Genomic DNA, 26265 nt, shown 5'->3' with positions numbered 1-26265 from the left:
AAACCACAGAACTTAAATTGAAGGTTTCTCTGAAGCTGCAGAACTGTGTGTACTTTTTCCCATTACTGGAATGAAATTCAGACAGCATGTTGGCATTCACTGGATGACATTGCAGTGAGACAAAATAAGATATTAACAGTACAAAACTATTCATGTTGATCTTGGTATTTAGAGGGTTTTGCTGGTTTTCAATTTTAAATAAGCAACTTCTTTTAAAAGAAGCTTTTCCCATTTACTAAAATGTACTATGAAGGAACTATTGACATGTATTTATGTCGTCTTGACTCATTCCTTTTCTTGTGAAAAGATAATTGAATCTTACAACCAGAAAATACTGTTTATTAATAATTTTGTTAATGAGATTTACTAAATGGACACAGTCAAGTTTCCACATATACAGAAGTTGTGCAGATTTATTTAAAAAATAATTCATGGACATTAACAGTCCTAATTTAGGTATCTGTTGCAAAACTTTCTTCGGTGGAAGTGTGTTTCCATGCTTCATATGGAGGTGGATGGAGAAAAACAGGTGAAGCTGGTGCAAAAACTATGCTGAGCCTACCTACAGTTTGGAGCAATGGCATCAGCTTTTAACTAAGGCAAGAAAAAATGATGAGGCCAATAGAGCCGACCAAATAAACTGCAGATAGTATGGAGCATGTATATGCCATCATTAGTTACATGATGTAACAGGTGAAATGAAACCTTTTTTGTGACATTTAAATCAGAGGAAGATGACACTGCACACATGCCTATTTTCAAAACCCAAACCTAGAAATGCATGAAATTGCCATAGCAGTCCCTTGCTTTGGGAGGAAGGGTAAAGAAGTGTTCAACACTCAGTTTCATCTCTGTTACTGAAAAGGTACATTACCATGGACTTTTTTTTTCCTAATCTACAGGTGCTATTTATTAATATTGCTTAGCTCATGGATTAGCAGTTTCAATGATTTAGGCTCGATCAGTATAACACAATGCTGATTGCGTGGTTTATAGAGCTGTAAATAAGTCAGTCTGCTGAGAACTTCAATGAAAAGAAGGCTGCAATGGACAGAAGACACTTTCTCCAACTACAACAAATCCTATTTGCAGACTCCCTCGGATGTGGACCCTCTAAGGAAGCATCTGCCAACACTAATTAATGCACAGTAAAACTAGACCAACCAATCCAAATAAGCCTCCAGCAACTCAGGATACTAAGAACCCAAAAATTACTTCAAATTAACTTTTAGAAGAGAGTTACCAACTAAAATAAAACTTCTATTAGCCTTGATTTTAGAAAGAAAACTAAAGCATACGCTTGAAAAAAAGAAACATTTATTTAATCCTTTCATCCCAGGTATATTGCACACTACAGGCTACCCCACTCTTCAGTTTCTCACACATAATGCACTTGGGATGCAAGAACCGGTGGCATGAAACAACCACAAAGTTTGTGGAGAAGATACGTGGAACAAAGTCACCTTGCTTGCTGTGAAATGCCACTATCAGTGAGTGTTTCACTACACATGGGGTATATGTACCCTCACTCAGGGAAAGGAAATATGGTTATTTCAGGTGCTGGTTGGGTGGTGTTAGGGGTTTTTGAATGCAGGGCAGCAGGGCTGTGAACATGGCAGTTTGTCCTTGGTAAAGCAATCGGGCATGACTAACAAGATTGTTGTTTGTACAGCTCCTCCCTTGGGTAAGCCAGTAATGCCAGGGCAACAAGCACAGGGCACTTATACCTTCCACACCCAAGGGGATCAACAACAGATCTCTGTTTTCACTGTTTAAATAACAGAGCAATTAACTGGAGAAGCCTGAAGGAAACAAATCATGCCATCCAACAGTCTACTGCTGAGCAATCTGACACATGAAGAGCTGAGATTCTGCACCTCATTAAGAGATTTGTGCTGCTATTTGCACAGTTTGGGTGTTGAACAGTAAGTGGCTGTATGACACATTCCCTGGTTCTATAGGATGTGTTCAGTAAGCAATATAGTAAACTCTACTCATGTTAGCTGCAAAAGAGGACTAGCATTTACTGACTGTAAAAGTAAAACTGTCTCATAATTATATTTACAGTATCATGTTCATGGCCCTTATTTTTTAGGTCTAGCACATGAATTCAAGTGCACAGAACTTCACCCTAAGTTAGAGCAAATTTCACTGATTAAGGAAAACCTATTTGACCCCCAAAAAGTCTGCTTCTGGTGAGTCAGACTGACATATAAGGTGCACATACTAGAAAAGAATGGAGTACATTTGTTCAAAACACCACAAACAGGCTTCAGGAAGCTTTCAGCACAGCTACTACAGAAATGGAATGCTAACCCTCTTCATGACATCAGAAGCTGTGGAGCAAGCAGAGCAGAGTACCACTGCATGGCAAGAAGGAAAAAGGTTTGTAATGTAGCTTCACCTACTCTTTCAACAGCTTGAGGTTATCCTAAGGCTTGATGTTGGTGAGATTAAAAAAGGATCTTTAGAACCAGGTTTTCAGACTTGCTGGATGAATTCCAAAGCAATTAAATGACTTCTACTTTCTATGGCACCTAAGCAACCTTCAAGAGACCAAAAACCCATCCCAATTTCATGAATGACCATTTTATTTTAATGTATTTCGGTAGTTACAAATATAGTAGTTGACTGAATATTTGCTTCCTTCTCCCAAGTAGCTTTATTAAATAATCAAGTGGGTTTTAAAACATAGCTTTTAAGCACATTTTGATTAGAAAAATATTTTTTGTGAATCCTGGATTAGACAGATATTAATGCTTCCTCTCATATTTTGAAGTAATTCTACATGCTGGTTTCTGAAACATATACTTTTTATCTATCCATAAGAAAAGAAATACAAGCATTTATTTCATACCAGTTCTATAAGTTTTGTATTTTGAGCTTGAAAACAGTTGGAAAAGTTTAGTTTGCTATACACATATATATATATATATACACCTCTAAATACACAAGATACTGCAAATTCTCAATTTAACACTACTCCTCTTACCTGAAGATGGTTACAAAAAAATAGTCTTAGTTGCTGTAACATTTTTTTTTACAAGTTGGATATGGTTACAAGATCCTGTATTACAAAATGCTTGATTCCATTAGCTTTTAAATGGACAAATAGGTATTTTAGGTTGATATGCTTTAAAGTCATGTAGCTTGTAGCATTTGCCATCATAACAAAATAGAAGAGAAAGTTAAAAACCAACTTTACACTTTTTACTTAAAAACCACATAAGAAATGCAATACGGAACATACTGAAATGGAAATTTTTTTTCAACAAACAATATATAGTATTAACAATATGCAGAAGCACTAAGCAGCAATTTTTTTTCTTTGTAATACTGCTCCAGCAATTGTTTACTTCCTGTAGATTTAGGACTACAATTAACTGATACTGCATGAAGAGATCTGCAGTTGAAAAATTGACTTGAACAATACCCCACAGAAATTCTACTCTTTTAAGTAAAAGAAATGGGATTCTTCTTACAATCATGTAAAAATTATTGTAAATTAAATCCCAACTTCCATACGATTTACTTTTCTGCAGTCACATATACAACACTGCTATTTCCTAGGCTACCTAACAGAGCAGGTAACCTCTGTATCTCCACAGGCAAAAGGCTGACAGCAAATCTTGAAATATTTTGTTATGCAAAACAACAACAAAAAAAAACCCCAAACCCTTTGAAAGTGTTGTTAAAGCACTGTATTATGGTTTTTAAACTCAAGTAATAAAGCATGCCCACAAGGCATTTCTTCCACCAATCCATGCTGCAACCAAGGGAACCAGCCCTATTTCTGTATTACAAAACTAGACTATTACAGAGGGCTCTCCGTCGCTCTATGCACCTTTGAACTGTAAAGACAACTGACTCATATTTGAATTTTAAAAAACTCAATTCAAGCATACGAAAATTTCTGGGGAACCCCTATCCCACACTGACTCTTAAACAAACTTTGTTTAGCAACACAGCTAGCTAGCTCTTTTTTTTCTTCATGGGAGTAAAGTTTGGCCTTTGAAAATAATGAATACTTGAGATCAGCATGATCTTGAAATACCTGCCCTAGCCAAATGCTTTTACAGGGTTCTTTGTGCATCTTTCCAACCCAGCACAGACCTGCTCCGTAGGGAATTGTCACATGAGCACCAGCTAAGTCTCATTTACAGAACATGGCCCATAGCAAAAAATGCCAAGCCCAAGTTCAATGAATCCTTTTGCTTACAAGAAACCTCCTGGCATCATGTAGTCCAATACCCCTGGTCACACATGGTCAGCTGGAGCAGGCTGCCCTGCACATGTACAGTCAGGCTATGAGTATCCAGGGATAGCAACTCCTTAAACTCTCTAGGAAACTTGTTTCAGTGTTTGATCATCCTCTCAGTAAAAAGCTGTTTCCTTGTGTTCAGATGGAACCCCTAACTAACTTGCGTCCATTTAGTCCTGTCACTTAAAGCTACTGAGAAGAGGATGGCTCCTCCATCTTCATTCCCTCCTGCCAGGTGCCAAGATCACCCCCAAGTCTTTTCTTCCCCACAACCGCAAGTTGCAGCTCTCTCAGCCTCTCGTACATGCTCCTGTGCTAGAGCTGCTCCACTAAGTGTATATCCTTCAAGTACCAGGGAGTCCAGCACTCCAGATGGATCCTCATCAGTGATGAGTAACGAGGAAGGATTACCTCCCATCACCTGCTAGCAAAGCTTTGGCCTCTGTTGCCACAAGGTTGCATTGCCAGCTCAGTCAGTTTGCTGGTCAGTTACTCCTCAGTGGAGCATTCCCCCTTACTGAACTTGGTGAGAATCCTGTGTCCAGTTCTTCATCCTGTTGGGGCCCCTCTGAAAGGCAGTACCATCAGCTGGTGGCACTAGCTACTCCTCCCAGTTTATATGGATTGTAAACTCCAAGTACTCAGCCAGAGGGTACACCACTATTGAGTTGCCTCCAACTGGATTTTGTGCCACTGATTAAATCTCCTGTGCCCCCTCATTCAGCCACCTTTTAATCCATCTCACCTTCCACTTATCTAACCTGTACTTCACCAGTCTGTCTACTGATGTAAATGGTAAACACCACAGACTGTTCTCCCAGCATCCCCAAAGCTCATTGTAGATGGCAGTAGGACTGGTCAAGCAAGATTTCCCTGTTGTACATCTATGCTGACTACCCCAACCGCCTTTTAGAAATGCTTTCCAGGATTCTTTTCCATCACATTACCAAGGGCTTAGATGAGGCTGATTAGCCTGTAGATTCCCAAATCTTCCTTCTTGGTTTTCTTGAAGAATGGTATTTTCTCTTTTCTAGCCTCCTAGAACATCTCTTAATCTCCCTGGCCATTCCAAGATAAACAAGACTGGCCCTGCAATGGCATTAGCCAGCTCCCTCAACACTTGAGTGCAATCTGTCACTCACAGAATTCCAGGTAAAGTGCACCCTAACCCAATCCTTGACCACCAAGGTACCAGATTTCCCCACTAGTCTCAGAGGCCTGGAATTCCTGCATGCTCGTTTTACTGGCAGTGACTGATGCAAAGGCAGCACAGAGTACCTCAGCCTTCTCCACGCCATCGGTCACCAGCTTCCCTGCCCCATTTGACAGCAGGCTCATCTTTGCTGTTCATGTCCTTGAAGAACCCTTTCTTGCTATTCTGCCTGAAGGCTGAGGAACTATCCCACAGCAAATGGCTACTCTGGCTCCTCAGGCCACATGCCCTTTGCCACACTCACAATGCAGTCCTGAAACTTCTGGCTGCAATAAAGAGAAGGCTTTCATTGCACAGGGGGCTGGTCAGGAGTCCAAGCTGATTTTTCTGGCCTATGCTTTGTGCAGTGGAAGGCAACATACTGAAATGACCTCTCTCATGTGCTCTTTAAAATGTGTGTATCTACTACGATCTCAAATTTCTGTATAAATGTGTAATGTTATAGACACAGTGAAGATATAAGAAATAACGTACTTGGAGGCTCAAGTACTGTATCAGAAATATGCACTGACTTGGTAAAAAAAATTACTGTAATTATATTAAGCAAAATAACGACTAAACATTGCTGATTAGGAAGATGTAAAACAAAATGAGTGGTTTTCCCTGTAATTTTAACTGCAGAATTCACCTGTATGACTTTACTTAAACCCTTTTCTTCTCATGCAGCATTACAGTATTTTCCCCCCACCCATCCCACAAAACAAAAAAAACAAAGATTCCACTAGGTGTTACAGATTGCACTTTTAAAGCAGACTCGCCAGTCTTCTGCATTTCCAGTGTCCTATTTTAATCTGTTGACATACAGTCTCCCATTTTATGATACTGGAAGATTTCGCCTAAGTACTTCTTTTGATGCTGGAGAAATGTTATCTGGGAAAATTACTTCAAACTCTATAATTAAGTCTCCCCGTTGGTCAGGATTTTTGGGAAATGGCAAACCATATCCTATAATTCTTCTTCTCATCCCAGGCTTTACCACTTCATTGACTGTCATGGGTATGGTTCTTCCTTCTATCGTTGGCACATTGAAAGAGCTGCCACACAAAGCCTAAAGAAAGATTGTAATATGAGAAAAAGAAATTGGTCAGAACTTTTTTGTACCTGTATATGAATTTGGATTATTTAAAAGTGACTAGAATTTTAAATAGCATTTTTCCTATGCACGTCTCAGATGCCAAAATTTTAATACAATGTTCCTCTCTTAAAAAGAGAAAACTTTAATTTGTCATTGAATATTGCTGAATTTATGAATGTTACACAATGGCTACTGGAGGGTAATTGAGCTTCTGTGTCATTCAAAGACTTTATCAAATAGTAAGAGAGCTGAGCCAAGTGAACTCCTCATTCATACTTCTCTACAGATGTCAGTCTTCTAAATTTCCATTGGAAATTTAGAATCTTATTTCACTTTTTGTTTGTTTACATTGCACAGGAATTTTTTCCTATCAACCTCCATTATATTGAATTTCAGAATATTTAAGTGTCTATAAGCAGAGGCATATAAAATTTCACACCTATCTTATGTGAATATTTGTGGTGCCTAAAGAAATCCAAACAATATTTTTGCACCAAAACTAGAACGTTACAGACCTTCTGCTTTATCCAACAGTTTATTTTCATCTCTGAGAATAAGATTTTGATTCCTGCAACTTCATTTGATTCAGCACACTTAGTATACACTGATAATGTCCAATTTACATAACAATGCAATGAGTCCAAATAGGTTTTTATCTGTGAAGGAACTGTATTACCCACATTAAATATTGAAGCACTTTAGGTGCTACACCTCACTTCACACTTACTGTAGAATTCGTTAAGGTAGCTTAATTTACACAAAGTTCATAATGAAATCAAGTGTTTATTTCTCCACCTAATACTAATTAAGAAGAAAAGAATACATTACACACACAGAGCTACCATACAACTTTAGCCACTGTATCATACTGTAATAGCATCAAACATTTGGAGTTCTACCACAAGAGAAACTTACCTCCCTTAAGCTGATCTTTACAGGATAGACAATATTTGATCCATCTCTCTTGAAATGAGAGTGAGGTTTATCTTTAATGATAAAAACAATATCAGCTGGAATTGTGTTGGGTGTTTCATCGCCTTCTTTTGGAAAAGTGATCTTGGTGCCTTCTTTCCATCCTCTTTTTATCTCAATAGTAAGGATTTTGTCCTCTGTTCGGACGCTTCTACCATCTGGGTTAAGCCTTTTACGTGAAATCCTCATTCTTTTTGTGCAGCCATGATAGATCTCTTCCAGTGACACTTTAAGTTCATGGATTACAGGGGGATCTTGTTTACGACGTAACTGGCTGCCAACTGTATTCCTTTCCCTCGGAAAACCATTCATACTAAAACTAGTGAAGGATCCAAATGGATCACCATCCACCTCCATGTCTTCAGTGTCTCTGCCACCAGGCATCCTCCTCCCAAAGAAGATCTCAAAAGGATTTGTGCCACCAAAGAAAGCTGCAAATGTAGCGTGTGGGTCTCCATGGAAGGAGTACCGGAAGGTACCACCCTGGCCATCAGATCCTCCAGCTCCCCCTTTAAGGCCTAAATAAGAAAAATAAGGCAAGTTAAAACCAAATTGGGTATTAGTATAAGCCTTCCTTCTGTACAGTGTAATGATATCAGGACTGATGAGTCATAAAGATATTTACAGTAGAGTGAAAGGTCTGCTTTTCAAGGAGGATTCACCATGAGAATATGAGGTACTAACTAGCAATTTAACAGCTTGAACAGCAACAAGGTTTCTGAAGCTCTAGAGTGACTTCAGAAGAACAGGTATTCTGACACTGCCAATTTTATTTCATGTGACTGAAACCAGTTATTTTAATCAATTAGCATCTTAAGAGCACAAGACAGGTTTGCTTGATTTGATCTCTTCTTGCTCTGCAAAGCGTCTTGGGAATTCTATCCTTCTACAAGGTCATTTCTGGGGAAAATTACTCACTACCATACGCGACATATCCCATAGCCTCTACAGCTCAGCTGTAACTCAGTGTTAATTAGTTTTCCTGCAATTTGTTCTGAGTAAACGGTAACACGCCAACAGTCAAACACATACATGCTTCCTTAATATTCAATTTGGGATACTAAAATTATCACAGCTTGTGCTCCTGGGGTACAAAACAGGTACAAATCCTGGGAACTCTCTTCAATGCAGCCACAAATAAAAGCATCATGGAACTTACTAAGATCCATTTGGGTACAAAACCCCTCATATACACTATCACTGTCTCCATGCAAAAAATCAGAAGGTTCTCAATAGCTTTCTTCTATCTTTCACATGGAGAGATCTAAATTTCATTTCCTCCTGCCAAGAATTCTCACTGAAAATTCTCTTGTACTTCCTGTGTTCCCATTTCAAACCAAGGTAAAATCAATTTTTTACAATGCCTCTTTCCCAGTAAGTGATCAATTACTTCCTTGTAATAGTGCTCTTCTGCACTAACCATTGGTACTTTCTCAAACCATTGGAAGACTGAAAGTCTTCTTAAGATACATTTGTCTTAAAGTCTTAAACTTAAATGCTTAGTTTTTAAACTTTTTTTTTTTCAGTCTTAGACCAACTCAAAACTACAGCTGCTATCATACTTTTGTAACCACAGAAAAATGAAGGCTTACATTATGAGAGAGGCATTCTATAAATTTGAAAGAGGGGTTTGTAGGGGTTTTTTTTAGCTCAGTGTTCTCATGCATAACCTTAATGTTGGGTACCAACACTAACCAACTAAGACACTAGAGTGCTTTCCCCATTTCAATACCAGAGCAAAAGTACTTGAACTATAGCACATCCTTCTGACACACTATTGTTAATGCCAAATATGCAGATCAGGGGATTCAATCTGTGATAGCAGAAGGACACCTCCTGGAATAGCTGGCCAGAAGTAACTGAAGGTACATCCAGTTCCTGGCTGCAAAAACACTGAAGTTTCCCCCCTTCTCACAAATCCCAACCTTTTGCATTTCCATTAAAACACTCTTAGAAGAGCTTAGAGAGTAACTGAGGCACCAGGAGGTATTCCCACATTCAACATTTTAAAAGATCATACTCTGTATCGTTGCCCAAAATACTAAATACTGCTATTTAAGTGTCCTTCTTTATAATTGTAAAAATCATGGCCCCAAGCAAATAGTAATGAGCAGGCCTACTTGTCACAACGGAAGTAGTTATTATAAATGGAATTCCTGATACCATACACATTTATGGGAAGGGATGTTAATGACTTCCTCTGTTGCTCAATCATAAGACTGAAAGTCATGTCGGTCAAAAATTTAAAAAAAAAAAATCATCCTCTCCAGATAACCATTTTTGGATAAATGTGACATTTCTGAGGTCTCATTCTCTTGGCATGTTATCACTGTTTACAATTAAAGCTAAAAAATTGTTCTGGTATTTCATGACATCAGCCAAATTCTTTCCTCTCTAGGCACAAAGCCAAGGACAACTACAGGCTGGACACCTGGGCTTCTGCTCAGCACTGTTTTGCCTAGATCAAGCAGATTGCCCTTAAGCAAAAATTAAAGAAAAGAATACATGCCTTTTGAACTGCATCTCAGAAACTGCTCTGGCAAAGGAAGGCAGCAGTAAGAGATCACAGAAAGCTATTCATGGGTGACAGAAACTTTTCTGTTCAATAACTTTTTGCCTGTCAGGTATTTGGGGTTTGTACAAAACCCCATCAAATTAAGAAATAAAAACTTTACCAGCATTAAAGCCCAGCAATGCATTTCTTACTTAAAATCTCATGAACCGAACAAATACATTGTAAATACATTGTCTAAGGAGGAACACTACCATGTCTTCGTATGTTTACTTTGCTTCATTCAACATAATGAAAGTGACCAACCAAAGTATAACAGAGACATACATACCTTCCTCCCCAAACTGATCATAAATATCTCTCTTTTTGGGATCACTCAGCACTTCATAAGCTTCTGCGACCTCTTTGAATTTTTCTTCTGCATGGGGAGATTTGTTCTTATCTGGATGCCATTTCAGTGCTTGTTTTCTGTAAGCCTTTTTGATATCCTCGTCAGAAGCCCCTTTTTCAATTCCCAGGATAGAATAGTAATCTTTCCCCATCCTGAGTGTTGGAGGAATTCAGATTTTCCTTGCTGGAAAGAAAGCAGCGTCCAGCGTCTTAGCAAGGTGGCGATGCTAGAGAAGGAAAAATAAAAATCAAACTGTGAAATGAAACAGAGCTGCTACAAAACAACAAACTCTACGACACATTAAAGAAAGAGCAGACAGCTTGTCCGTATTTCATTCCTTCCCCGTGGCTCATTTATAAACGATTACACAGCGGGCACGGCAGACCCGCCCACCCCGGGGCCGTGTCTGCGCTCTTTCTAGAACGCCAGCAGCGGGCACGTCACTTCCCGCAGCTTTCGCTGTCCCGCGCGTGCGCGCCCGCAGCGCCCGAGCCCCGTCCGGCCGCAGGCGCGGAGTCAGCGCGGAGCCCGCACGGCGCCTGCGGCAGCGGGGCAGCACCCGGGCGGCTCGGAGCGCTCAGCTGCCCCAAGCGACACGCTGAAGCCCCTCTAGAGTAATTATAGCATTCTACTTCACCGTTTCTATAGAGACAGCTGTACATAATAACTCTTTTCCAAATATATCAACATGGAGCTGTACCCTTTCCAGCAAAGGCTATGAAGAATTTTACACTCATATCAACGACAAAGCTTCAGAAAGCAAAATTTCCTTCCTTTAAAAATAAAATTAAGCCACCCTCAACACAGCTGACCATAGCCATGTCAGCTACTAGCTACTATTAAGCAGTAAGAATGAATCTGAGCAAAAAAATACCACTTTGTTTACCACAACTCAAGCCACTAAATTAAAGCAGATCAAAATGTAAATCCTGTCTCAGCGTTCTTCTCTGGAATAGGAAATACCAAGATTATTATACAAGTATGGCAATATACCAAACAAATAGCTTTCATCTGATGAGATACTAATAACAGAAAAACAATTGGTTCTTACACATTTGTTTTAAAATACATAAAACGAATTCTACTACTGAAGTATTTCTCCTGCTCCATAGACAAAATGCTATGAAGTTTTAGCCTGCAAGATTTCTTCTGTACCTCTATTAACAGCTATAGGTCAAGAAATTAGTTACGTTTACCAGTAGGGCAATGAACTTCACGACAGATTAACACAACTGAAAAATTATTCCTCCCTGGAACAAAGTATTAAAATACAATACTTTTGGTCATATCTAGACGTTGTCTGTATGAAGACAATTCTAGGCTGAATTATGAAGGAGGTAATTAAGCTCAGCTGCCTTCCTTCTAACAATAAAACCCACTAATCCTCTGACTCAGGGAGCATTATATTTGAAGCCATTTTCTAGAACCTGCTCAAACTTACAAGAGACTGATAAGAAGGGACAGAAAATGCTTCCTTAACCAGAAATAACTAGAAAAATATTTGGGACTTTACTTTCATTTTCTTAACTTGCGTCATCCCCCTAATCCTCACACCATTATCTTTTCTTTTCCAATGTCTGCAATAGAATTTACTAGATTCCTTCCAGGGTATACAGGATTTTCCTAATTATTTATCTGGGGGTTTTTACATTCTCCTCAGAATATATGTGGAAAAGGTAAAGAGAGAAGAAAGTCAAAATTTCACAAGAGTATTCCAGAAAGCAAAACTTTCAGCATATAGGTAGTTATGATTACAAATGTGAAAGAGGCCAAAGGGTATTGAAAGAAGGAACTGGCTCCCCTTGCCACCAAATCTCTCAGGACTCACTTGCATTTCTGGCACAGTGGGAGTCACAGGGTTATAGACTCAATTACCTTTACATGTGAAGGAAGCAGTTGTTGCTGTGCTCTACCTAGAATAAAGCTAGTCTTTTACTAAATCACCCTTTTCTTTTTACCTTTCTTTTAGAAGTGCTCTTTTTGTTAATTTAAAATTAGTATTTCGGATAAATTCTTTGAAAACCACATCCTAAACTGAACATTTTCTCCACTAGGAATATTGTATTAAGCACTATGTCTCCTTTTAAGTATCACAGAAATACTCAAGGCACAGTGATAGATTTTCCACACACACATCCCCCCATTCTGTAACAACACAGTAATTCATTTTAAGGGTTTCACTAAAAGCCACAATAATCAGGATTTCTCCTTAAATAAAAAGTTTCTTTATCTTAATTATTAAAACTTACAGAACAAATTCTGATAACAACAAAAGTTACACTGGGACTTTTTGCCCAGTATCACAGCAACTAAGTGCTCAGGCATCCTTTCCTCCCTACAGAGGGGAACGTGCTATTCTGGCCCAAGTGCTGAGTTATACCATAATGATGTAAGTTATTCCCTAAAAATTAAACTACTTAAGGTTCTGAGTGGGATGTACAGCAATGACTACATTACTTCTACTTCCTGCATTATATGAGATCTTAATATCAGAATGAATTTATACTGTGGAATCTTGTATTTTTAATGAGTAAATTGCAGAAAGCATGTCCCTTCTTCTCCCTGTTGAGACCTTCCTTTCATCCCACAGAGACCTTTTGAAAATGAATACACATAGGCCACAGCTCCTCTCACATGCTTACTGAGCTCTTTAAACAGTTTCTAATAGACAGAGATACTCTCTTGAAAGCAGTAAAAACTTTCAATATTACAATTAAAAGACTAGTGTGCATAAAATGGATATCTAATAATTATGCTAATAATAATTTGAGTACATCCAATCATGCCAGCTCTTCTTCAGACAGTGAAATCCATCTGTTAAGTGTGGTAAGCTTTTCTCTTCCAATTCTGTCATACCAGAGCTGCTAGATTTTTAGAATCCAAATATCTGATATTTGCAGTTCTTTGCTGCTTTTTCTGTTATTTTGTCCCATATCAATTTCCAGAATTATTATCTAAAGAAAAGAAAGGAAAATCCTTCATGTACTCTCTCCATGTACTCTCTCTCTCTCATGTACTCTAAATAAGCACAGATAAACAGAAAACAAAACAGCCTTAAAAAACCACAAGTAAATATTTAGTTATACTGCTATAGTCCTATCTTCCCAGGTACTATATATCTCTAGAAAAACACACTTCTAGACAATGACAAGATTTCGCTTCCCATATGCTTGAATATCTTTTGTTTGATCGCCTGAGTAATTGTCCCCTAAAAACCCAGATAAGGTCATTACCTACTGTGTGACATAGGTACTCCTTTATGGGATTATTTTGTTCTTCTGTGAGCACTCTGCTTGTTAAATAAACAATTTTTTTTTTTTCACTTTCTCCAAGGAAAATCCTTTAGAACCTGTGAAAACCTGTGGTGGAAGAGTTGCTAAAACTCTTCTGAAGAGACACCCTTTCAAGATGTTCCCTCCTAAATTTGTCTCAAATGGGGACAAGTTTCTGCATTTCTACCTTGATGTCTTCCATCAGTATGCCCATTTCCCAGAATCCCCGCATTTCAGTCACCTCCTCTTTCAGAGACTGACACCTGGGGTCCAAGTCCCACAGGTACATGCAGTGTTGCACACCTGCCCTCGTAAGCGCTGGGATGTGAGCTCACCTTCCGCGGGAAGGAAGGGCGGCTGGGATTCGACAAGTCCCACAGGTACATGCAGTGTTGCACACCTGCCCTCGTAAGCGCGGCGCGCTGGGATTCGATGGGCTTTGCTTCGGCAGCAGCCAGAGCACACAGCCCCAGCGATCCCACAGAGCCACGGCTGCGACAAGCCAGCAGTACTGAGTCCTGCAACCCACTCAAACAACTAAACTACACGGCTAGAAAATCAGTAAGGCCATAATCCAAGACTTGATTAAGCATGCTTCTGTAAGAAAGCTAAGGAAATTCTCAGACGTACAAATCCAGTAACATACTTGGCCAGGAAGCCACCTCAAAAACACAACAGATAAAACCCCCTCACCATCACTTAACTTTCCTTCCTCACTCTACCACATTAATTCTCCAACTGATAGATCACATTATGACTCAATTAACTCTTTCTATCTTCAGTTCTTTGTTCTTCTCGTCTTCAAATACAACAGCTACATTCCATTTCAGGCATACACAGAAAAAAAGTTATCATCGTTCCAGTATCAAGTGCTATCTCTGAAGCTCTTAGTTATAGTCAACCCTGTAAAACAATTTTCCACCAAAACAGGCAGTCTCAGACATAACTTTCTGTTCTTATAAGCTACTTCAGGGTAATGTCATGGTACTCCTATTCTGTACTGAGAAAGTTACCAGCCTGTATTTGTCCAGTGCTTTTTTACATCAATGGTTTTTCTTACAGTATAAATTGAGGGGAAAAAAATTAAAAGGAATTTCAGTTCAAGCCTTTTAATGTTGACTGGGGTGGTGGTGGTGGGAGGAGGTACATTTTCAAATGTAACAAATTACAAAAATGCCAAAGAGACTATTAAAAAAATTTATTGTCAGGAAACTGAATAAAATTTTGAAAACATACAAAACTTGCCTAACATAAGCAATCTCTTACCTAGAAGTTTTTCTACTTCTTTGATCAAAACCTATGACATTCACTTTTAGTACCAGACTTCCTTTTTTTAACTAAAAATATGTATGAAATATATACTAAGAAGCTGAAAATTGTTCCTTCAACAGCTCCACTTTGGAGACAGAGTCTGACTACTGCATTTCACTGGAGAATTGTTGCTTTAAAATGTCTTTTCCATTGTTCTCTCAGAACAACTACAGTTTAACTCATATACATATGGCCAAAAATTATACAACTGGTTTGGCAGAAAGTGGGAGCAGGGTCATACAAACAGTTGTGCTGACAACATCAGCTTTGAATCAGCTGTTTTTTTTAAAAAAGCCTTCAAAACAAGTGAGAGAAATTATGAAAGCATTCGTAATAACATACTGAACTCAAATTAAAGATTAATCATAAATAAGGACCAGTATGTTAAGGAAAAGCTTCTAGGCAGAACAATGTCAATATTCCCTGAAGTTGAATAAAAATACTCATTATTTGCTTTAAAATAAGCCATTTCTTCCGCACTTCTCATTTAATAAACCATAGAAACAAAACTGAGAAAGACAGGACTAGATCACAGAACAAATCTAAGAGCAAACAAAACCACAAAGGCAAATTCCAGACAGATCACAACTATAAATACACATGTGCATATAAATGTCAAGGCACAGGAGCCAAATCCCTCCCCAGGAAAAGCTTTCACAATTAAGTACATAATATTTGCAAACCCACATTAATGAATGGAATAAATTTATACTCATCTACAATGGTTTGAAGAAAGCACATCCACATACAATAAAAAAAAATTTCCTGTAACATCATCCATTGTTTTACCTAGAAAAAAAATTCTACAACTCTTCTCCCCACCATCTTTGACTGGATGTAGTTGCTGCCTGAGCTATGTTTGTACTTTATATACACTTTATACTGTGAATAAGACCTGGTACATGCAAGCCCCATTCATGAACTCTATAATTAAATAGAGTTTCACCACAGAACTATTCAGTAGCTGGTATCATATACAGAAATAAATTTTGGAGTTTACAACAGAAGCAACAATTAGTATAAAAATATATCTAACAGAAAATGCAAAGTGAAACCTGCAGAGCATCACAGTTCTTTCTAATCGATGGCCCTAAAAGAAAAGCTTCATTTAGTCATGCCCTTCATACCCCAGTAAGAACCAAATTTATCAAATTTTTACTTGAGTTCTCTGTGGAAACTGCTACTGTGACAGAAATAAAAAATTAAATGTACATAAGGATTCTGGGGCTGACTTTACATCTAAATAAATAATCATAAAAGCAAAGTGAAATGCCACATAACTTACAATAAATTCATTATACTTAAGTTACACCAGTCCTACCATCAACAAATGTTTTCTATTTTTCTTTGGCAAAATGTATTTAAAACAGTGTCTAGAATATTACTGGAACATACATCAAATTCTGCCAACAGGCCAAAGGATATATTTTTAAGGTCTTTTGTGGAAAAGCTTACTTTAAATATACATTGCATAAATTACATGAATTAGCTATAGGGTAAAATCTGAAACCAGAGATACACTGTTACCATTTCTGAATCCCAAAAATGTATTTTTAAGCATGTGATTCACATAGTCTTCAATTTCATTTGGAAAAGACTGCATGACAAGATGTTAGCAATTTTTAAAAAATTAATTTTAATTTTCTTATTACTTTTTGTAACAATAGATCAAAAGTTAGAAATAAAATGTACAACTGAAAACATTCATCATACTTTAAAACTTACTGTAGTTTGTTATATGCTAAGTTATGGGTTGGGTTCTTCTTTTCAGGAAATTATTATTTCCATTACACACTGATCAGAACATAGCAAACTTACATCTCATACCTGATTCCTGTTTACTAAGTCACAATCTCTACTATAGCTGGAAAACAAAAATAATGTTGGAATAAAAATCCACACTTTAACTTTTCACTACTAAGAGGGAATGAGCAACTATGTGACAGCAAGCCGAGCTCTGGGGATTCAGCAATGATGTACAGAACGATGAAAACACAGGACTGCACTTAGAAACTCAAAAGGAACCATCCGAAGTGTGGCCACACAAAGCAACACAAAGAATTTCCATCTACAAATTAAGACTTCCCTCTTCTAAAAGAATACACATTCCAAAGGCGCTTCTCAATTCCTTACTTAGATTGTGTATCCATTTCAACCCCTACCCACGTGAAGGGATTTCTCTGTGAAGGGATTTTTACTCAGTTTGAGTGGTGATCAGAAAAAATGCCAATCATGCAAAACATTTAACAGGTTCTCTCACGTAACTGACTATGCCTGTTTAACACACTACAAGGAACTTCAAGCAGTTAAGAACGTTCTCACACATGCTTTTGTAAATATCTGTATGGAAAAGCGCAGTGTTTTGGTATGGAGAAATATATCCTGTTATTAGCAAACACCCCCCCCCATTCACAACGAAGCTGAAGTTCTCTTTCCTCCAAGAAAATGTTTGCTTTTAACAAGTTCTGCACAATTCACTACTTAAGTTGCAAGTCTGGGGCAAAGAAAACAGAACAATAGCGTAGCCAAACTTCTTTCTTTCAGTTTTACACATAAAAAGCCCGCATTTTTGTCCTAACCACCTGCTGCTCTGATGGTTGTCACTCGGGAATTTACCCTAGCCTCAAGGAATTGTCCTGAAATAGCCCATATGCAAATGAAGAGTTAGACTTAATCACATATTTATCACACTGTACTAGTCAGGTTTCTGACTCACATGTCACCAACCTTCTCATGTTGGTTATATAACAAGTAAAGATATTGAGTATGATGAACAGCTCAATGCTCCGCTTCCCTCCAAGGCTAGCTGCTTTTAATTTGATTGTAAATAGTCTTATAGTCCTTCTGTTAACTGTTTTAAGCAAACATACTGCTACAATCCAAGTCTTTCAGATTCTCAAGTGCTAACACACTGAATGTTATCAATACCATCACAAAGGACTAATTTACTAGATGTACTTTATACATAGCCAGGGGCTTCCATGCCCACTGTTTTCTCAGCACGAAGACTAAACCACTTGATAAAATATATGTTGTTTATAAAAGGTTTAAAAAGTACTGATTAATTCTGATCAGTGACAGAAAGAATACAAGATTGCTTGGTAGCCAGAAAAAAACCCAAAACAACAAGTATTAGGAGACATTAGGACATAAAAATCCCAGAAAACATTACTCTAGTCATGTAAACACTACAGTATCAATAGTCCATCTACACTGTTAACACTCAGCTATTCTGCCTGCTTCAGCTCCCCCAAACCATGTGTACTATTTAAAACAAAAAATGTTCAGAGAACCATAGCAGATAATGAAAAAATGCAAGTACTTCCACGTGAGAAACAACAGAGGAGGACTGAATTCTTCAGTCTCCAAAAAAACACAGAAGTCACTAAGGTCTGCAAGGTCAACAAATTATGGAGGAAGGAGGAAATGAATCGTTTATGGTCTATGTCCTTTGCCAGAGGCAAAGTGTAATCAGAAGCTAGTTTAAATAATAAAATTAAGAAATTCTATAATAATTCTATAAGTGATAGAATTTCCTGCCAAAGGACACTGGATACTCAATAATGATGTCAGTGGGACACTGAAAAAATACTACATAAGAGATGCACTGCAAGTTTCTTAACAAAGAAACCAGAGCAGGAATGTCAGACAATTAAAAGAATACTGAAAAAACGTGCAGACCTCTACTTGTTTGTCCTGCAGATGTATTTATTATACAAATCTTGGAAAATAATGATTAAGTATACTATAAGTATCCTATAATAAGTATATCTGTATTATTTTCCACCTAAGTAAAATAGAGAGGTGGTGTTTACAATAAATACACTTTTTAAAAAGAGGCATTTAGTTACACTTGTGAAGATGTTTCCAGTATTCCCGTTTTCAGTAAAAGCGAGGCTTAATTTGACATTCACAGTTAATGGATTCAGCCTCACTCCTGCAACACAGAAGGGACAGAAATATCTCTAAAAATGTGAGGGCAGAATGGCCAGCTCATTCTGCAGCCCAGCATTCCCCACCCCATAGCCCAGGGCCAGCTGGCACAAACCAAAGTACCATTTGCTCTGGGCTGGACACAAGGGCAGGCAGCTCAGACCCTGAGAACTGTGCTTGGCTCCCTACCAGATCTTCCACCAATGAATCCTGGTGTAGGAGAACTTCTGTGACCTAATACTAGTGCTATGTACTGATTAACAGGAAAAGGACAATGGAAAACTCAGCACAAGTTTCCACAATAACCCTGCTGACTTTCCTTCAAGAAACTGGAGTTGAAGAAAGTGTTTAGAAGGCATTTATTTCAACACCCTACAGAAGGTCAGTTACTGCAATTCTGACCCCCCAGGAAACATTAGCATGGCCAGTATGCTTTATTTAATATCTACTTCAACGGCTGTAGTACAGTACATAATCTCTTACTTTTCATCTGTAGAAAAAGGAGGGTATCTACCTCCTGTAACTATTTACTGTTTACCTTAGGCACAGTAGCAATTCCTTCCTGCATAACAAAGTAACCCAATAGGGTTTTTTCCACCAAACAATACAAGTAATAACCTGTAGTCTTAGCAAAGATACAGCAATAAAGAATCAGGGCACCTGTAGAATAAAGATACTCTTCACAGATTAGCTCTTACAAAAAAAAAATCCAAACAAAACAAGTCTTTGTGACTCTGGGACAGACACAACTCAGAGGTGACCTGATTTGAACCTGAAGTCTGTCCTTTCAATGGTTTTCAGCCCATCATTAGGTATTTGGATTTGTTCTATTAAAAAAAACCCCAAACCACTGCCCCAACACACTGCCAAGTTTGGAACATTCACTAGTGGAACAGAACACATTATAGAAATATTTTCCTAACTATGAATATACTCTACAGGTTTATACAGAAGGCTGACAAACTCATCTAGAATATTATCACTACCTCAGTCATGTTCCATAACTAAGGAACAGACAGATGTCTGCAAGTTATTTTTTCTTCTTGCAAAAGCATTTGATTTTTTTTCTGACATAATTTAAAAAGCTATCAATGAGAAACAACTGATCATCGTTACAGGCCACACACAAGAGAGGGTGGGGGAAGGATAGGTGGAAGATGCTTGCACAATCCCCATGCCAATTCTACTTGTGTCTTCTTGAGGTTTTTTCCCCCTTAATAATGTGAGAAGTTACTAGTTTTCAGTAGAAAATGAACTATTTTTTCAGCCTCGATGAAGAGATGAAGTGCAAACACAATAAATCCAGCTGAAGCGACTCAGCTACACTGTATTGTTTTAATTGCTGTTACACTCATGCCAGATCAAGGCTATTAATGCACTACCAAATAAGGACCTGGCCACATTTTTGCTGCGGACATGTGATCCCACTGGTCTTACATAAGCAAAAGGAGGTGCTCACACGAGATGCTTTTTCCAGAGCGTGCTCGTCAAAATCCCACCCAGCAGCTCTGATTCATGCAGCCAGTTTTACATGCAAGGCTGAAAACACACACACTGAACTGTGGTACAAAGAGAGGAATTTAAAAAGGAGGTGTCAGCACAACGAACAGATGTCAGTAAGAATGTACTTCACCTACAGGAGACAGAAAGACAAGCAGCCCTAGTTATATTTACTACAATTCGCTGTAAGAGAAGTCAAAATAGTTGCTCACTAATCTTTGTAATGTTTCAACCACATCCCATAGCTAAGTTATGTTTCATAGCTCGTTTCTCCCTTCTTCATCAGCCTAGAAAAGTATCAAGATAAAAAGCAGGAGTTCAATAGATCTACTTTGCAGTTAATATCTTAAATTACTTTATTCCTCTAGGTTAAATAGTGCATAGCTAGCTAAGAGGTAAAGAAGGTACAACATGGAAGGTACAATTCAGCAGAAAAATATCTAGGTATTCTGAAGTGATACCAAATTTCAGTATCCCTTGTACTAAGAAACTATCGGAATTCAAATTCAGAAAATATTTACCTTTCTATGTTTGGGTTTTTTTTAAATTTATGCTATGACACACGAACAGTTTGTTTAAAAATAAGATGCTCTGACTCACAAATTAATAAGTACAATTTTTAGCTTAATTAAACAGTATCAGAAAGAATACTACTAGAGACCAGGCCTGGGTAATAGGGAAGTACACCAATCCCTTTAGAGCAATCAAGCTTTTCTCACTTCAAGAGAATTCTGAATATTAATTATGCCTTAAATAAAGTACTCTCTAATTAACAGGACTTAAATTCACTTTCTTCAGTGCATTGCTGACAGAGGGATATATTAAGACACTTCCATCCTCTACAGCTACTGCTGCATTAATCATTTGTTCTCCTTTCACAGTCTCTCAGTCCCCATCTCAGCCTTTCTTAATTCCCATTCGTATGTAACTTCCACGCCTAGCTCCACTGCCCAACTCATTTCAAGCAAGGCCCTACATTCTTCTCCCCCATCAGGGAAGAATTTTGCAGATGCTAACAGCAAATTCTCTGTGCTCTCAAAGCTTTCCTTCCCACGACATCTCCACAAAAACACCCGATCCCCTGGAACAAGTCCGTGCTGAGCACTGATGACACTATCATGCTGACTAATATTATCCAGCTGCCTTTTGCCCAACATTCCTTCAACAGAATGATCCAGTCTCTGCACACGGCAGCTGTATCTAAGGAAGAAGTGAGTGTTCTCTGACTTATCCTCCCATATCGGACATACCCAATGCAACGGTGGCTTAATGCAATTTGATAGCCTCCTGTAAAGTAATCAAAGTTTTAAATCAAATACATATCAAACGAGATGCACAAGAGTAAAACGTACAAGGGAAGAGCTCTGAAGGTTCTATGAAGTTTTAATACACTAAAACATTTTTTCTAGGAAAAGCAGCATGACTAAATATAAACCAAAACCACCAGATGTGGCTTTTTTTTCCCCAAATCCAAAAATTATCCAAACTGTGGATCTGAAAACTGTAATCACTGCTTCAGTGCACATGTATTAAATATAAAAACTCATGACAGATCAGCAGTTGTTTGGATAGAGAGCACATGCTCAATCTTCTCTCAGCAGTCATTTAAGGGAGTTTTCTACTGATAATGTTGCAGATCCTGGACACACTTTGCCAGTGCAAAAGTAGCAGCTGACAGGATCTGAATCAATTGATCTACATCTCCCAAAGCGAGGAAATATCAGACACCGATTGCAGATTTTAGCAGAGCAGCACTGACTTGCAGAAAGCATGGCAGGCCCACGTACAGCTATCACAGTGGTTATTCTTCTCTCAGAGAACATAAGCACTTCTATCTGGGAGTTCAGTGTACTGAGGCAAAGCTAAACAAAACATGCTACCCAGACGTGGATGCCATGGGACAGAGAGAGAGAAACGGCAAGCATTTCTCACAGTGGCTTGTGAAAACTTTTAGGGAGTTGTAAGGATGTGATAACATATTATGTATAAACAATCTGCAGGTGGTGTTTTTCTACTTCTCTTTCTGTTCTTCTCAAGGATGGTGGATGAGAAAGGTGTTTTTGTTAAGTAGTCTGCATCGTATCACTCTAAAAACCGCAGGGTTCTCTTGAATAAAGCCTTCTTTTACTCTTTCTACAATACTGCCTCTCGCCCGTTCCTGTGCCACTCAGTGGCACAAGAGTTGCAGAGGCAATTCATAAGAAATGCAATTCTTTACTTATTGACCTTGTGAGAGGTCTCCTTACTTGCACCAGAGAACCATTCCTTTCAGGACAGCCTAATCTTTTGGTCTGGTCACCACAGAGCAAAGTGAATTGTAGAAGAGAAAAAAAAAAACCCAATCAACCCGGCAGAACTCAATGCATGCATGAACTGAAGTGGCTTTGGTTATGCAGAGGATTTGTGCCAGTTCCACACTTTTACATCGCTGCTTTTGCAATACCTGAGCTAATACAGGAATACCCTGAGGACATTTGGATAAAAGGATTCTTTCACACAGAGTATATGAGTACTTTTTTCCTCAGAACCAACCATTACTTAAATCTGTGATCACCCACACAAATAAAAGGTGTTCAGACTTTTCAGATATTTACACTCACTGTTTCTCAGCAAATACATCTAGTAGAATATTTCAGTCTGATGATTACTGCAAAAAACAACCATTACAGCCTGAAAACCATGGGAGATGTAGTGATCTAGTAAATTAAGGGACACATCTTCCACCACTCTCTAAAATAAACAGTGAAGAGATTTTTTTTAAATCCATATTCTTCTATTTCTTATACTGCCAACTATCTATTTATTAAGATTCTGAAAGGTAAGATGTTCACGTCTCTATTATTCATCCTTCATTAGTAAGAACAGTTACTGTATGAAGTGAACCTTATTTTGCACAATAAATGCTCTAGCAGCCCAACACGAACAGCTACTTACATCAAGCACATTAAACTTCCTAGAAGGCACTGAGGAAACAGGCAGTGCAGGAAAGTCCTGCAAGGAAGAAAGCAGGACATCCTGGTGTATGCTGCTGTGACATGCCAACGTACCCGAACGAATACTGCAGTTAGCGCTGCTAAGGGGTTAGATCCTCAGCCCACTCCGTTAACAGATTAAACAGAATGAATTAGTCCCATAGGGAGCATTTTCTTAACAGAAATATCACTTAATAAAGGGAAATGAAGACAAGAGTGCTTAAGAGATGTGGTTTTCTAGCAGATAGGTTGTAAGTGCCATCATGGGAAATATAGACAGACCCAAGTGTTAATAAAGGTCATTAGATCAACTTAGGAACAGTGAAAGTAAAGGCAAAATATTTATATACTGTACAATACTGTGAGATCTATCTCCTCTTCAGTTTGCTAAATCTCATGTTCTGACTGTAAAGCCTGCAGTGACTTCAAGAACTGCAAAGATCGAGGAATAACAGACATACTAAATATCACTCTCAGCTTTACAAATAAAGCATCACCTCAAAGAGCAGCAAAAGGCTGATAAAAAACCCCCAAAAATTAACATTTGCCTATCATCAGTTGTTTATGAATTCAACTAGAACACTTATACCATACCAGACAAAAGTGTTTTTATTAGCCCAAGGCATTATGACTGCTTAAAAATTATCAGCATTACATGGCTACTGGCTTGTCTCACAGAACTTAGCAAAGAAACAAACACCAGCCCGTTTTGTAACTGTAAAACACCAAGCACACTGATGCTGCCCTTCATCCAGTAAGGGGAGAACCATAAAACACATAGCCACTGGCCAGGAGTGGTTTCAATGTGTCATAGTCAACTACTATTGCTCAACTAAAGTTATACAAGTAAGTACTTGCTACGCACAGTCAAACTATTAGTAGCTAAGAGAATGAACAAATAGTGTTTAGCAACAGCAGCAGAGAGCCAAGCAAAAGAATTAAATTCCCACCCTCCAAGTGTAATTTAACTTTTTTGCCCAACCCCTCCAGCTAACACAGCTACATTAATGGAAAGTATAAGCGAATTCTTATGTACAGGCTTTTTCAGCAAAAGTATCAGAGCAGCAAGTTCCACCTGGCTGTAGCAATACACTGTCATCTGCCTAAAAGCATGTAGGAATTTCTAACTTTGTGGAATATATTTCTCTTATAACCCTTCTTCTTAACTGCACAACCTCTGTAGTGTTATGGGAGTTAAAAATCTAGCATTTTTTTAGCTTCCTTTCGTGAAGTTAACTGCACTAGAGAATGCAGGATAATCTGAGCTCAGCAACACTGTGACATATAGTCTATTAAATTTATCCCAACTACAGCTGCCTTAAAGCAACACGGAACTACAAGGCAACACTGAGGGACAGGGAAGGGAAAACCCTGAGAGGTATTTTCTTATGCGAATCCAAGAGTCCCAAACAGCACACAGCCCCAAACCAGGCCAAGTCCAAAACAACAGTTTCTCAAGTGAAAACCACTGACAACAAAAAAACCACACTCACCTAAGGCCGGAAGAGACCTGCCACACTTCAGTTTAAAAGCAGGTATGTTTAAAAAAAAAGGTATGACATTTATGCAAACCAGGAGCCCATGAAAGAGGAACAGTTGAATGCATAGAAATATTCTCTAAAAATTGTAAAGCATCCCCTCAGAATGGTACAGAACGCCGTCGTACAGCAGTTCCGCTCCAGTATTATGCAGTCTCTATTGCTAGGATTCCTAAGCAGATGTTCTAGGACCTTATCCCAATGTGAAGCCTTTACAACGCCGTCATCCATACTCAGCATGACAGTTCATCCCCACCAGGTCACAGGACCTGAACAGGACCCAGATTAAAGCATTACAAACTCCAGTTTTTCATTAAAGCTCGTGCTTGCGCAGCCAAGAAAAAATCAGCTGTAAAGATCGTACATTAACAACGAACATTTTCAGCTAAGAAATAAACAACCATGGACAACTGCAGGACTCAGCAAGCGAAGCTCCGCGAAAGGAAAGAGCTGGTCCCGTTTCGCGGGGTGCGGAACAACCCAAAAATCCGTTCGAAACGAGCGGCCGTGCCCGCAGGATGGCAGCGGGCAGAGGGCCGCGAGCAGCGGCGGGACGGGACGGCCGCGGGCCCGGGCCCCGTCCCTCGGCCCAACGGCTGCGAGCCGCCCCTCGCCCCTCCCGCCGCCGCCCGGGCTGCCCCGCCGGGCGCCGAGGCGGCTCCCCCGGAAACGGCGCTCGCATTATTGTCTGTGACAACGCCCGGCGGCCGCGCACCGCGGGAGCCTCGCCCCAGGGCACCGCCGCGCTCCGACGGGAAGACAGCCCGGCGCTCCGGCCGCCCGCCTCGGCTCAGGGCAGGGCTGCTGCCACCGCCACCGCCCGGGCAGCGGCCGGGAAGGCAGAGCACCCCTAAGCACGTTGCGGCGCGGGCAGGCGGCGCACGGCAGCCCCGGCCCGTCCCGTCCCGTCCCGCGCGCCTCCCGCACTCACCGAGCGTCGCCGCCGCCTCAGCCCCGGGCCCGACCGCGCTCCCGGCAGCCCCGCTCCCGCGCGCGCACCCGCGGCTCCAAACCAAATGACGCGAGAACTGCGCGCTGCCTCCCCCCCCCCCCCCCCCCCCCCCGCCCCCCCCCCCCCCCCCCCCCGCACCGCGATGCCCTCCCTTCGCCCCACGTGACTCTCCCGGCCCTATCAGCAGCGTCTCCAAGAACTCGCGCCTCCCGTGGAAACATCGCGATCTCACCCCACCCCCTGCAGGGCGCCCCCGGAGGCCCCGCGGGGCCGGTTGGGCGGGGCCGGGAGAAAGGCCGCGAGGCTTCTCCGCCGTTCTCCGGCGCCCGCAATGAAATCCCGCCCGAGATCTCGCGAGATTTC

At 39.7% G+C, this 26265-nt stretch overlaps 1 protein-coding gene across 2 annotated transcripts; it reads right to left on the bottom strand.

Moving 5' to 3' along the window:
* Positions 1-2573: 2573 nt before the first annotated feature.
* Positions 2574-26025, bottom strand: DNAJB4 (DnaJ heat shock protein family (Hsp40) member B4). Of its 2 annotated transcripts, none has more exons than XM_041421836.1 (4): positions 25882-26025; positions 10365-10650; positions 7465-8039; positions 2574-6522 (listed from the first exon to the last, which is right to left on the bottom strand). In XM_041421836.1, the coding sequence occupies exons 2-4, from the start codon at positions 10573-10575 to the stop codon at positions 6289-6291; spliced, it is 1020 nt and encodes a 339-aa protein (XP_041277770.1). In that variant the 5' UTR covers positions 10576-10650; positions 25882-26025; the 3' UTR covers positions 2574-6288. The 2 variants fall into 2 exon arrangements, with proteins under 2 accessions (XP_041277770.1, XP_041277773.1); XM_041421839.1 differs by lacking the exon at positions 25882-26025 and adding an exon at positions 24906-24921.
* Between the last annotated feature and the right edge of the window lie 240 nt (positions 26026-26265).

Source organism: Onychostruthus taczanowskii, unplaced genomic scaffold, assembly GCF_017590055.1.
Source record: "Onychostruthus taczanowskii isolate IOZ18803 unplaced genomic scaffold, ASM1759005v1 scaffold7, whole genome shotgun sequence".
In the NCBI taxonomy this organism is placed as follows: domain Eukaryota; kingdom Metazoa; phylum Chordata; class Aves; order Passeriformes; family Passeridae; genus Onychostruthus; species Onychostruthus taczanowskii.
The sequence above is the reverse complement of the archived record's forward strand: the minus strand, read 5'-3'. Positions and strand labels throughout refer to the sequence as shown.

What these genes read in the sequence shown, in the direction of transcription:
- DNAJB4 (XM_041421836.1), bottom strand. Translation starts at nt 10,575, where the DNA reads ATGGGGAAAGATTACTATTCTATCCTGGGAATTGAAAAAGGGGCTTCT. An exon ending in TGATCAGTTTGGGGAGGAAG is followed by an intron (nt 8,040 to 10,364) that starts GTATGTATGTCT and finishes TTTCTTATTTAG; the next exon opens with GCCTTAAAGGGGGAGCTGGA. An exon ending in TAAAGATCAGCTTAAGGGAG is followed by an intron (nt 6,523 to 7,464) that starts GTAAGTTTCTCT and finishes ATCTTTCTTTAG; the next exon opens with GCTTTGTGTGGCAGCTCTTT.